Below are 14086 nucleotides of genomic sequence, written 5' to 3' on the forward strand. Positions count from 1 at the left end.
CCTGCCACCCCACATGAGGGAGCAAGTATGGAGCACAGTTCAGAGGGCGGAGGCTTGGAGTGAGCCACACCTTCAGACTCTGGCCACCTGCCCAGGTGGGTGAGTGGAGGTGTCCCCGAGAGACTGCTACACAGGCTGGAGGAGGAGGGGGAGGTGCTGCTTTTAGTTACTCCAAGAAAGGAGTCAAGGGACTCCAACGGACTCACTGGGTGCAGCTAGATGCAATGAGAACAAGACACACAGCCACAGCAAAAACCTCCTAACACAAAGGGTGGCGGCATCTGGTAGGCAGTCAGCTCCCTGCTGTGAGAAGCAAGTACTATATATTCTGGACACATAAGTGAAGATCTAAGCCTCAGGTTAATTCTCAGAGCCCGTGTGACTGGGCTCTGCTTATGGATGGGAAGCACAGCTGGTTACCTGTCACCTTCATGGATGGATGTCCTCAGCCCTTTCTCCCATACACCAGGCCACCGCTCAGCTACTCTCTCCTTGGGCTCACATAGTAAGGGACTCAAGATGCTGGCTCTGCTCCCCAGAGAGGCCCTGTGTGTAACCTGAGGCCAGGCTGAGGCAGGTACTCATCCACCATGGTCTCCTGCCTGGAAAAGCCCTATGCTGCCAGCCCCCCATGGCCCAGCAGGTGTAAGCAGGACACTGACACAAGGAGCATTTTAAAGATGTGCACTTCCTCCTTGGTGCAGATCTGTCCCTTGTAGAATTTCTGACAGTGGCTCAGCAAGAGGGCAGGCTACCACCCAAGGACACTTGCTGCTTCTGTCTCTGGAAGGCAAGAAAAATCCCCACTGGAGCAAACCACTTGGCTCTTATATTACAAAGTCAGATTTTTAATACAGATTTGAAAAAGCCAAAGGAAAACAACAACAACGAAGACAGTGCAAATAGTTATGTTATGACCTGGGATTTGAAGACCCTCTGGAACTTTCCTGCTCTTCCTTTGGTCCATGCTGGCTCTGGCAGTGGACAGTGCTCTGACAGGCAGGCAGGTGGGCTAGGCTTTCAGGGCTGAAGCTAGGAGCTGTCACATGGAGCAGGGACCTTGAGCTGCCTCTGAGTGGAGTCCATCCAGCACCACACCTTCCACCATCCAGGAGAGTATCTGCCTGAATTATCGGAAAGTTTCTTTACTCTGACTTTCCTAGGTGCCCGCTCAGCTGGCGGAACAGGTTTGTCCGCTGTGGCTGGTGTCAGACTTCAGGAAGGAATGTCTAATGATGGGTTTGTCCAGGGAGATCTCCCAGCAGTCCTGGCCTGGTGCTAACTCGCCAACCCTCTTCCTGGCAGGGGCACATTCAACTCCCATCAGAGCCCCCTCCACATTCCTCCTGCACTGCAGGGAGCTCGCTGCTGATGGTGCTCAGAGATTAAGGAGGTGACACATCTTCCTGCGACACAACTGTGCTGCACAGACACACAGTCGGGACACGGCAGTGGGGACACACAGTGGGGACACAGCAGCCATGCCCAGAGCAGCTGGCATAGTGCCACATTCATTCTGTTGTTGCTGTTTTTGTGAGACAGGGGTCTTGCTATGTTGCCCAGGCCGGTCCTAAACTCCTGGGCACAAGTGATCCTGCTGACTCAGTCTCCCAAGTTACTGGGATTACTACTACACCCTTCAGTCCTGGGCTTTGAACCGTTCTAAAAACACTTGAGGTGAGGTTATGCAAGTGGAAACAGGTAGGGGTGTGTGTGTACAAAACACATCTACTACATACATAAAAAAATATAAAATGTCATTATGGAAAAATGGTAAAATACATTTCATTAAAGTTTAAGTCTTTTTCTAAACCACTCTTCCAAGAACACTAAGAACTGACATTTTAAAACATAGTACCTTCTAAGGACTTTTTTTCCGGTACCAGGAATTGAACTCAGGACCTTGCACTTGCCAGGCAGGTGTGACGTCACTGAGCCAAAATCCTGGCCTCCTAAGGAATTTTAAAAGACAGTTGCCCTTGAATGATTTCAGTGTCACTGGTTTTTCTTCTGGCAAGCAATTTTCCTTAGGCAGAGCTGTGAGTTAGGTCTGCAACCGTCCTTCCGGAGATGAGGGTGCTAAGAAGCCAGGCTCCCTCTGATCCTATGACGCTTGGGAAAGGTGAGAAGGAACAATCTGTCCCTGGAGACAGGAAGCCATTCTAGGGGGACACACTCAGATGGGGTACCCTCCAGAGGGGCCAGCTACAGGCAGCCTGATTCAAATACGCTCCTGACAGACACCCAGGGGAAAGAAGCCAGAGAAGCAGATTTGACCCTGGATGTGAGGACACAAGGGTATCAACCAGACCCTAATTCTGCAGCATCAGATTCCGTCTGCACCCGGAAAGAATGGCCACCATCAAGGAGTCCAATAACAAATGCTGGTGAGGCTGCAGCATTCCCACAGTGTTGGTGGGACTGGAAAGCAGTACTATGGAAAGTACTATGGAGGTCAGTGTGGAGATTCCTCAAACACTGAAAACTAGAAATTCCATTAGACCCAACTATTCCCCCTTCTAATCTTTCCGAAAGAGTTCAAGATATATTACAGTGCTACATGCATAACCATGTTTATAGCAGCACAATTCACAATAGCTAAACCTTAGAAGTGGCCTATATGTCCAGCAGCAGATAAACGGAAAAAGAAAATGTGGTATTTACACACGATGGAGTACTACTCTGCCATAAAGAGGGATAAACTTGAGTCATTTGTAGGAAAATGGATGCACCTTGAGACCATAATGTTAAATGAAATAAATCAGACACATAATCTTCAGTATTGCATGGTTTTTCTTATATGAGAAACCCAAAGTATGAATAAAGAATAAAATAATGGACAGATAACAGGATGTAGGGAGATAGATCTTTGGCAAATGGGAAGGGATCGAGATGGAGGGAGGGAGGGAAATGGGATGAAAAAAGGAATTCCAATGTGCTACACATGGACCAGCTCCACACAAGGAGGGTAAACTTAATGTACTGCAGACATGCACTAGCAAAAAATAAAACAACTTGCGACATTATTCTCACTGGAAATGCAATGCAAAACAACAAAAAATGGGACACGTGTTCTTTGTAGAAAACAAAGACTAGAGATAAGCAAAGCACAGAGTCTGTAACCCCAACTCAGATACATTTCCCTCTGAGAGTCGCCCATCCCCGGCTGTGGCCTTGGGGTATACATAAATAGCTCCAGATCACAGCGGTTCAACTTAGGATGTTTTGAGTTTACGGTGGTACAAAACAACCAATCTGTTTTATGTGTTCTGTATAATACTCAACATCTTATATGAGATATTCAACCTATTATAAAATAGTCTTTGTGCTAAACGATTTTGCCCAGCTGTGGCTATGGTAAGTGTTCTGGGCATGTTAAAGGCAGGATGGACGAAACCAGGGTGTTTGGGAGGTCAGGTGTATTAAGTGTATCTGAGCTTATAATGTTTTCAATTTATGACAGGCTTATGGAGACATAACCTCATCATACTTGAGAAGCATCTGTGAAGATGAAATCTAATGTGTGATGTTTCCAAAGTAGGCTCTGCAGGGGGTGTGTTATAGGGTTCAACCCTTGGAATTAACAAATTCTGTTAGTTCGTCAGCTCCAGGTGTGGGGCTCCAGGCTCAACTCTGCCGTTATCATCTTTGAGACCATTAAACTGACAGGGTATGGGCATAAATTAGTAGCTTCTTTATGAAATTCCTTAAGAGGATTTGATTATTACTGTAATGCTTTAATATCTAATATAATGTCCTTCATGTTGAAGCACAGGACAGAATTTCCTGGTGAATTATAAGCCACTTTCCTCTCATCAGCTTCAACTCTGTGACAGTTTGTGCATTTGGTCCCTGCTAAAAACCCCCTCACACTCAGGGGTTCACAGGATACTGAGGGTACCAAGACCTAGGCCTTCTTGAACCCAAAATGAGCTCTCTCAAAACCACCTGTGGGCCCTCCTGAATCCCACAGGATGGCCCAGCAATTAAGAACGAGAATTTTAAGAGTCCAACAGGGTTCAGATGGTTGTTCTACGATTTATTGAGTTGCTGAAAGTTTCTAGACTTCTCTCTCAAGCTCCTTAGGATTATATCAGGGATAAAAGTACCATTTTCACAGTTATAAGGATTAAATGAGATTATTTCATAAAGCTCTAAACTCAGAGTCTGCTACGCTCTAAGAGATTAACAAATATTAATTGTTAACAACAACATCAATGATAGTCTATTGGGGTTAAAAATGAGGCAGCTCTCATGGGGAAATCTCAAAATGTTCAAACTCAGTGTGACTTCTGAAGTTCTAGTTTATGGAAATAACCTGGAAACCATGTACAAAAAGAAAGGAATGGAATGCTTTTGGAAAGAATGAACAGACAGGAGCAACCCAAATGTTCAAAGGAAAATAAAGATCAGGTCAAGAATTTTATATTGTGCTGCCATATAAAATGATGTTTTCACTTAATCAGAGGAAGTAAGTGGTAACTTAGGTCATTGATAAAAAGTTAGGAAAGCACATACAAAACTGTACCTACCTTCTAAGTACAGTGAAATTAAAACAAAGTGTTTTAATCATAGAAAAAGAAACTAGAAGAGAATATGCCAGCTGTGCTTGTGTTTGGAGTAGAGGGACTCTAGGTGATGTTTTACAACTTCCTTTTTTCTTTTTTCAATTTTGCTCTAATAAAGAGGTATTAATTTTAAAATGCTAAAACAAAACCAAATACCTATTTTTTAAAAAGTCCAACATGATGTAAGACCCCATTTCTTAAGATCTTTGAGTCCACAATAAATTTTGTACATGGCCCTTTAATATTTAGAATTTAAGTGCAAATTACCCGAAAAAAAAAAGAATTTAAATGCAAATCCCAAGATATATTTTATGATGAGAAAACACAAATAACTGCCATTTTATTTCCTTTGCTTGAAGATACCCTGTTCTTATGTAGCCTAAACTCTCCGCAGGACAAGCATGGGAGCCAGAGCCCCCTGGCCAGCCCCGTCCTTACCACTTTGGGTCTCCATGGTGCGTTCTGGACTCAAAGTTGATCCCTCTGGGCCCACACACCAGTACATGCTGGGTGGACTCTGCGACATGCCAGCCATCAACCCTTAAGGCAGCTGATCTCCAAGCAGGTCCTGCTGTTGTCACCACTGCCCGGGGGGTGGGTTAGAGCCTGGAGGCACAGTCATGGTTGACCAGAAACCTTTTTCATTCCTGTGGTGAAGAACAGCATAACATCAGAAGGACTTTTTAACTCAAGTCCTTTCTTGCAATCCCTGCAAATATTTACTATTTATATTGGTTCACCGATACTCTGCTTTCTTTCCCAATATTTTTCTTCCTGAGCCACCTATCTGGCCAAACCCACCAGGCGCAGGCAGTGAAAGGGCCAAGCTTCCCCCATCTCACTGTCACTGGACTTGGAAATTGTCTCCTTAAGAAGAAATTTAAGCAATGCCAAAATATGTAGCAGCAAAGGGCGCAGTCACTGTTCAGTCATCAAATATCCACTGTCCCTTACAACACAGCCAGGTCCTGTTCGAGACTCAGGACAGCAACACAGCTAACTAAGGGTTCTGCCCTGAGGGAACCATACTCCAGGTGGGATGGGCAGACACAGTGACAGCTGGTCACAGTACAAGGCCTTCCCTTGGCCCAGGACAGACTCATGTAGACGCCCAGCGACGAGATTCCCAAGCAGCGGTCAGGCAAGGATGGGGAAGGGAAGGTGTCTGGAAAGAACTGCTACTGGCTGTGAACACAACTTAGCTTGGACTTTGGAGGCAAGCAGAAATGGACCCCGTGAATTCTGCCTCTCTCGCAGAGGACATATGGCCATGCCTAGAGACCTATTTTTGGTTGGCACACTTAGCAGGGGGAGGAGATGCTACAGTCATGTAACGTGTAGAGATCAGAATGTTGCTAAATATCCTACAATGCACAGGACAGCCATTGGCAACAAAGAATTATCTGGCCTCAAATAATCCAAGGTGGGGAAACCAAGTTGGTTTAAGACTAATCTCTTAAAGCTAACAAGACTGTGACAGATGACTGAGACCAAGCACTGTTCTTCCGTGCTGGGCTCCCACTGGGCTTGGAGGTCTGCCCAGCATGATTCCCCATCCTGCTTTAAAGTTGATTAGAAGACCAGAAATGTCCTAGCTCAGACTTGGCATGAGGACGACTCCATGACAGGAAGGTATTACACCCTGTGAAATGTGTGTAGACTGTCCTAGACATAAAGTACATGGTCAGGGACACTGAGCCAGACAATTCCAAAATAGTGCAGCCATAATAATAATGGAGAGTGATGATAAGGATAATAAATCAGGGTTATATAAATAATGCCAATATGTAAAGGTAAAAGCACAGTGTGGATGTCAAGGTGTGGATTGCCTCTGATATTCCCCAGTGTGCCCTCCATCTGAAACTTGGGTGTCTCAGTTTTCTCTCTGTTAAAAATAGACACCTACCCCATCCCTGGCGACTTTGCAGGGCTGCTGTGAATTCACTCAGGCAGAGCTTTTGCAGCCAGTTGCCTTTTTACAATAGGGCTGGTGTGGTTATTATCTGCAATCACAATGCTGGGGCATGGGAGGCTGGAGGGGAGGCGCTGTCTCCCCAGTCAGGGTGCCCGAGCCAGCTACAGAACCAGTCTGCAAGCACTCAGAGCTTCTCATCTAAAAGCCTGGAAATCAGGCACCTTGCCCAGTGGGCTGGTTTCTTCCAAGCAGAGGAAGGTGGGCTGAGGACAGCCTGCACCTTTCTGAACCAATAAAGGAAACAGTCCAGAGAAACACCAAGTTTGAAGCTGGGAAGTCTGAAAAGTCCAAGGAGGAAAAGAGAAATGATCCATCTGCACAAAATTCAGAAGATGATTAAAGCCTCGTAAATTGCAAAATCCAGTTCCGAAAATCAAGTTGAGAACTAGGTTAGGGAGAACCAGGAGACAGACTCTGTTTTAAAATCCAGGCTCCAAATTGCACACTAACGTTTAGAAACTGAGAAGAGCAACTGCCACCTGCTTTCACACACCTCTCTGAACAGCTGCTAAACACACCTCAGTTTTCAAGATCCCAGCAGCCGACATTCCTTCTCAGAACTAAAGAGTCTTGCGATATAATGTTTTTGAGTTACAAAAAATAATCTTAAAAAATATTTTAGGTGAATCCTTACCCAGTGCACTTGGTTCCCCTTTCGGTTTCCTTTTGTAGATCGGTCTGCTAGTGGAGGGTTTTGCCGCTGGAGCAGGTTTAAAATTATAATTGGTATTTTAGCTTACACCCGGAGGTAGAAGCTTTCAGAGGAGGTAATTCAAGTTTTGCTGGGTCTTGGCCCTCAAAAAGGTCTTTGCTTTCTCTGGCCTCTTTTGGGTTCAGACCAGTACAACCAATCATGGCTGTAAGATCTAAGTTTTCTATTCATTCTGCAACCTGAAGAGGTTTTCTGCAGTAATGATTACTTTAGTAATTTTTTTAAAGTTACGAATTTCCTTTTGCCAACTCTTTACAGCGCACATTAATGAACAAACTTAAATGCTTAATGAAAAAGACAACAAGGAACCAGACATTCCTTCGGTAAATGTTTTTACTGAACCCTATGGAGGAGGAGCACACTTCATGAGTTTATGAAACTGGAGAGAGGGACAGACAGTAAAATAAGTAATTGCCCTAAAATCTTTTTTCAGGAAGTTTGAGAAGGACTGTCAGTCAATACAAAAGGGGAAGCAAGTTAGAAATGCCCTTATCACCTAGCTCCTTTTTGAATCAAAAGCCTGGATGAGCTGGTTGGCCTGTGGCTGTAGACATCCCTTGGCACTGTTAGCTCCCTGACTATCCTGGCTTGCTTACCGATGTATTTAACAGGTTTGCAGATGCCAGAATATCAGAGCTGCAAGGCAGAGAACTAGACTGCTATCAATCCCAGGTGAGCACAGAAAGGCTGGGCAATGGGAGGGCTGCATGGGACTCAGGCCACACAGGGTCAGGGCTATGTAGTCACCACCCAGTTACTGAATCTACCCCTATGCACAGGGCACCTCTGGTTATGTTCAGGAGCACAGACACTGGCCCCAGGGAGCAAGACACTGACCCCAGTGGAGACAGGGGTAACTAAGCAGAAAAAGAAGGAACACATGGACAGTGGAACTGCTAGAAGGCTGCAGAGTGAGGGATGTGAGAGAGAAGGCACACTGAGGGACGGTGGCCAGGGAAGGTCTGTGAAGACCACGTGCAGAGATGTGGGCCAGAGATACAGAGGCCTGAGCTGCAGAGTGAGCTTGGCCGAGGTGGATGGGCGCCAACGGCCTGATGATCCTGATGATCAGAGATGGCAGCAGCCAGGGCTCCTGAGGGTGGGAAAGGAAGGCACTCCCCTGAGTTTCATGCCAATAGCAAGGAGAAGAGTCCCATGAAGAGGACTGACAGGGCTGTTTACCTGTTTGAAGATCTATGTCTATATCTGCTGTATCGCCCTGGCTGGCAGACCGAGGATGGAGGGAGGGGACTGTAATACTGCAGGAAAACGGGGGACTAAGGCAATCGCGTGAGGAAGAAGTGGACACATTTTGGGGTAGTCCCAACAAGACTTGGAAACACACTGAATCCAGGGATGAGGGACTAGGACGAGGATAACATCTAGATCTGTCATCCCAGCAGCTGTGTCGACTACCAGCCCACTTTCTGAGATGTGGAAGCCTGGAGGAGGGAAAAGTTGGGGCATGAACCCTCCTTTAGGGACAAACTAGGTGTTGGTATGTTATTATCTTTCTCTTTTTCCTTCTGAAACATGTGCAAAGATAACGAAAACCAAATTATAAAAGGCATCTCATGTTAAGGTTTTCCAAAACTGTGCATACTGCAGTTGTCCCTCGTATCCGAGTACTTTGCTATCGTGTGAGTAACAAACTCTACTAAAAATGATGTATCTCGTGAGGAGGTTTGCTAAGAACATAACTGCCTGTCCCTGTTTCTCGTGTTTGTAAGAGAAATACTTCATGGCCTCAAAGTATGAAGGGGCAGGTTAGCTAGCCCTAGCACTAACTTTCCATCCACCTTCAGCCTTCCCAGGCTCCCCGATTCCCTGCCACAGAAGGTAAAGCAACAGCCATGGCAGTTTTTATCCCAGACATTAGGAGGGAGGAGGTCTCCAGGCCACCTCCTGGCCCAGAGAGACTCCAGAGCAAGGCCTCCCCAACCCACAGACGCAGACACACACACACTCACACTTGCTCACACTACCCAGCCTCCAGGTTAAAAGACAGATTTTCTCCAAAGAAACCTGTAGCCGTCCCGGCTGGAGCTTCCTACTTCGTTTCCAGCCCCGGCTCCTCCACTCCAGCCCTCCAACCCAGCCCCGTCTCGCGCGGGATTTCCAGGTTCCCGGTCTGGGGCCCGCACACTCCCCAACTCGCAAGTCCGGCGGCGGGAGGAAGCAGGCGCCCCGCGCGCAGTGCCCCGCCGTCCCCAGGCCCAGGCCACCCCGGCCCGAGCACGCGGCCGCCCGGGCTGCGGGGCGCGGGTCCCGGCCGGGCTGCACTCACCTGCGGCGGCGGCGGGGTCGGGGCGCGGGTCGGCCGAGCGGCGGCTGCGGGCCGGGGTCGGAGGCCCGCCTCTGCCCGTCTCGGGCGCGCGTCGGCCCGGCCCAGCACTTCCTCAATCCTTGGCGGGGAGGGAGCGCGGCGGGTGGGCGGGCGGCGTGCAAAGCGCGGGGCAGGGCCGCCCGAGGGTCGCCGCCCCGGAGCGGGCGCCCGAGGCCCGGCGGTCACCGAGGAGTTGCTCGGGTTCCCTCCTAGCGTCCTAAGGGCCTCCGGGACCCTGGTCTCCCCGGAGCCTCCGGACCTTCGGGCCGGGGTGCGGCCGCGTCCCCTCCGGGGTTGGTGACCTGCTCTCTCCCGGGGCACGCACGGCGAGGAGACTGCACACCAGCGTTCACACTGCTGTGGTAGAGCAACGCTGACAGATTTGTGTCCAGCTCCTTAGAGAGCAGTACAGAAATATACGTATTATTAAAGTTAATCTTGTGCAAAGTGTACCTCTTCCATCACACGAAATTACTAATTTACTCACAGATGTGTGCAAAGATATTGAAATCTGGCGAATCATATATTTTATATATATATACATATATATATATATATATATATTATTTAATTTGTTGAGACTAAGTCGCCCTCTATTGCCCAGGCTGGGTTCCAACTCGTGGGCTCAAGCGATCCTTCTGCCTCAGCCTCTCAGAGTGCAGGGGTTGCCGGCAGCGCCTCTACGCTGGGCTTGGCAAACCATTTCTGATTGTTTCCCGGGGGAGTGACATACAAAACGTGGTTTTAGAAGGTCGGGAATTATCACGTCTGGATTCGTGGAAGTACGGGCATCACCACGCCAGTGGGGCAATAACCAGCGCGCCCCAGCACACCCGCGCCCCGCGGCCCACCTGCGGCCGGGAGGGAATTGTGCTGCGAGAAAGCGGGGGCCCCACGCCCCGCAGGACCGGCAGCCTGGGTCCTCTCCGGAAGTGCCTGTCAGCTCGCTAGTACTCCCGGGACCCTGCACGAGGCCCAGAGAAGTCCGTGACCGCAGAGCCTCTGGGGACCCGGGACGCCTCGGCCGGAGACGTGGAGCCCCGCCCTGGGTCCTCGGGGCAGCTCCGCCGTGCTCGAGAGGCTCCCCGCCGCCCAGCGCCCTGCTCTCCCCGCTGAGGTTCTCATGGCAGTTTGCGAGGGCAGCAATCTGAACGCCACCGAAAAGCCCCCGATACTTTACAGGGCGTGACGTCCCCCGAGGTGAGCGAGACCCGCGACCGCCGGTGGCGCCTCGAGGGCGGCCCGCCCCGCCACCTAGCGCCACCGGGAGGAAGCACACGCCCCGCGCCAGCTCTCACAAGAGGGGATGCGGGAAGCCCACGCGGAGTGGGGCGACTTACGTGCCTTTACTTAAAGGAGCGGGGGAATTGGCTAGGAAACGCGCCCAACGTAGGAAACGTCTGGAGCGTTCGACACACGAACGACCTGTCTTGACCTGGCTATACCCCAGCATTTAACTCTGTGCATTAGGGATGTGCTATAGGCACGGCTTCCCATAGGAAGGTGGTTACAGGACAGTTAAGATTCCTTTCCACTTTTTTCACCCCTGCCCACCCCAGGTCTTCCCTCAACTCACGTTCTACTCAGCTTTTCTGCAGCCTCAAGCTGGAACGCTTCCTGTGAGGGGCCACTGGGAAGCCTAGTCCCTCCCTGAACTAACAGTCTTGCCTTCAGCAGGCACATTGGATTCATGTAACTTTGGGTTCTTTCTTCAGCTGGGTACTCAGTTTCCTCAGCTATTCCTCCCCAGAAGAAATTTAAACACTCCTCATTATCCATTGTCAAGCAGAAGTCAAGCTTGGAGCAAGGAGCAAATCCATTAGAAAGACTTCATCCACCAACAGGAGACGCTAGGACCTTCCAGAGGGCCCAGCTGTAGAGGAAATGCCCACCCCCACAGGTGCACAAATGCACACACACACATACACACACACACACAACCAGATCCTGTGATCCTATTGTCCTCAGAATGGTTCCCTTCAGGAAGTCATGTTCTGGTAATCCAAATAAATGAAATGTCATTTTTCTATCATTTTTCTGCTCACATTTGAATTGAGAAGTCAGATGACCCCAAATACATCAATACATGTGTAAATGCATATTTTGATCTAGCCTCAGCAGCATCTCCCAACTTGGTGACTGCGGAGGCTTCTTGCTAAGTTAAACTCAAATACCTAGACTGCCACAGAGGGAAGTGCTCATGGCGGGAGGATGCCATGTCTTCCTTTAATTCCTATTTTGTGTACTCAAGTCTTTACCACTTTACAGTAGTCTTGGGCAGCTTATGTGATGCCTCAAACTCAGGCCATAAGACCTAAGACCTCTGAGGCCAAGTCCTCCACCTCGTGAAACCCCCAAAGCCACCAAAATGGGTTTTACATTCAGACAGGGCACTCGGTGTGATTGATCAAAGAAATATAATTTGATTTATGGTGCTGATACTATTTTATTACAAGCCATAGTGTACAGCAGGTATCGGAAGGAGAAAAGCTTGCCACAGAATTAAAATGAGTTTGGTTGATGAAAAAAACATTTCTCAAATATCTAAATTTATTTTATCACTGTTGAACACAGTCTGCAGTTGGGATCAGAATTCCCAGTCTGATATTTTTTTAAACCATACCACAGGGGTAAACCTTAAAAGAAGTGAAATCTAACATTATATAGATTTTCATTTCTAAATACATTATATTACAGAAGGTTAAATATACTACCTCTGTGTACTTACAGCTATAAAAGACACATTAAATCTACCAATTATAAATAATGTAGCATTTCATATTAAAGACATTATTGTACAGTGAAAGAGTAGGAACCCTCTAAGGTACTACAATGACGGTTAGGGTCTATAGTTTCTTGGGATACTGAAAATTCAGTGTGAAAATCAAATACTGTTTGACAAGCTATTGGTAGTGTAAGTGATGTGTTCACTGATGGAGCAAAGAAGGTGAATTGCATATTTTATATCTCTGACTAGGATGATATCCTAATTCATATATAATTTTCTTTACACACACATTGGTTCTGACATAGACCTTCACTTTATTATTGTCTCTCCAACTTAATCTTCAAACATAAGCACCATTTTTCCAGTTAGGAAAGTATTGGTTTAGTAAAAGTACCTGAATAACACAACTTGTTTGGTTTTGTTTTTAAAGCTATATGGGAATAATTTCAGTTTTCTAAGTTAAAGCATGGAATTGCCCATAATTTGGATACACAAAAGAGGAAAAGAAAAATTCCTAGTTTGTTAGTGAAATACTCAGATCACTTGGATGAAGATCGAGTTCCTCCATGGAATCCGGAAGTTATTTGTTAACTAATCAGAAATCAATACCAAAATAAAACTTAAAAAAAAAAAAGGGATGAATTATAACAGCAGTCTTCCCAGGTGTGTGCATTTTACTAATCTAAAGTGGATAACAGAGCTGGAGAAAAGGAGAAGTATATAGGCTATTGTAAACCATTACCAAATATGCTAAAATATGTAATTTGAAAAAGTGAATTATGGTTCTGATTTTCCAAATGCAGCACTGAGTTATCCTAGGATTTGCTCTGTTGTTGTGCTGCCAGCACAGTAGGTCCTCAGCAGCTATGGTGATACTGACAATGTCTCCCACATAAGAAAGTGCCTTGGTTAAGGTGAACTATCACAGATCTACAGTAAGCTCTTTGGGATGTCAATTTGGTCAGAGTCCAAAGGCCGTACTGGTTTCAGCGTGAATCCCATAGTCAATGTCAACATGCAGCCCCCCCCACTCAACCCTGTGCGTGCCCAGGGCCTCTGGTACCCTTGCCTGATATGTGCTCCCCCAAATCTCCCCGTCATAACCTCAAAATCCTTTTCTTACTTTTTAACTTGGTGCTAGTCTTTTCCTCTGGAATGGTCTCACCCCTACCTCAGAACAAGGAGGGGCTTGTGCACAGGTGACCGTGAGGGGACCACAGGTGCGGGGCTTGCAGATCATGTGGGAAGCACTTTCCAAATTCTCACTGGAGTTGGATTCAGCAGAGCATCTTGAAGCCCCTGCTAGACATCTGGATTTCTTGCTAACAGAGCCCTGAGAATCTTCACTGTCTCTCACACTTGGTCTAAAGGCAACATCAGAAATGGCCAATAGCGCCCTCCCCAGGTGGAACTGCAATTTCACACACAACATATGGGCATCCAGAGTCAGGTCAATAAAACAGGAGTGTGAGAGAGGAAAATAAAACCCAGCTCCAGTAGACTGAAAGTATCCGGAAGGGAGTGTTCCAGGAAGGTCAGTCCTGTAGTTTTTCCCTTCAGCAAGTCTGGTCTGCCAAGGGAGGTGTCCCGTGTTTGAGAGCCCCCTTTCCTTCAGGGGTTCTTGTCCTCGAGCTTGATGGTGACAGTTTTCACTTCTGTGTATTCAGCGAGGGCATATTCACCTCTGTGAGGACAGAGAAGAGGACACTGAAACTGAGCATTTAAACTGGCAGCTCTGGGGAAATCGTGCTCTTTGGGGCAGTTTGGGGTTTGGAGT

At 47.5% G+C, this 14086-nt stretch overlaps 2 protein-coding genes across 5 annotated transcripts in view; both read right to left on the bottom strand.

Moving 5' to 3' along the window:
- Positions 1 to 10042, bottom strand: part of Lrrk1 (leucine rich repeat kinase 1) — a 151379-nt gene extending 141337 nt beyond the window's left edge. For 3 of the 4 annotated variants that reach the window (XR_015441803.1, XR_015441802.1, XM_021264742.2), the window contains exons 1-2: positions 9543 to 10042; positions 5007 to 5215 (exon numbers count right to left, since the gene is read on the bottom strand). Coding sequence is in view for 2 of the 4 variants with exons in the window: in XM_021264742.2 (XP_021120401.1) it covers positions 5007 to 5103 (97 nt within the window). In the remaining 2 variants the exon portion in view is untranslated. Of the gene's footprint in view, positions 1 to 918; positions 4979 to 5006; positions 5216 to 9542 lie in introns of those variants that run through there. The other variant, XM_021264743.2, reaches the window with a different exon arrangement.
- Positions 10043 to 11981: 1939 nt separating this feature from the next.
- Aldh1a3 (aldehyde dehydrogenase 1 family member A3) overlaps positions 11982 to 14086 on the bottom strand; it is a 34303-nt gene continuing 32198 nt past the window's right edge. Inside the window, exon 13 of the mRNA XM_004852675.3 lies at positions 11982 to 13993. Within this exon, the coding sequence (XP_004852732.1) occupies positions 13921 to 13993 (73 nt within the window). The 3' untranslated portion in view covers positions 11982 to 13920. The remainder of the gene's footprint in view (positions 13994 to 14086) is intronic.

The sequence above is a fragment of the Heterocephalus glaber genome, unplaced genomic scaffold, assembly GCF_053883595.1.
Source record: "Heterocephalus glaber isolate CG9 unplaced genomic scaffold, H.glaber_assembly_v1.0 deba00001531, whole genome shotgun sequence".
NCBI classification, from domain to species: Eukaryota; Metazoa; Chordata; class Mammalia; order Rodentia; family Bathyergidae; genus Heterocephalus; species Heterocephalus glaber.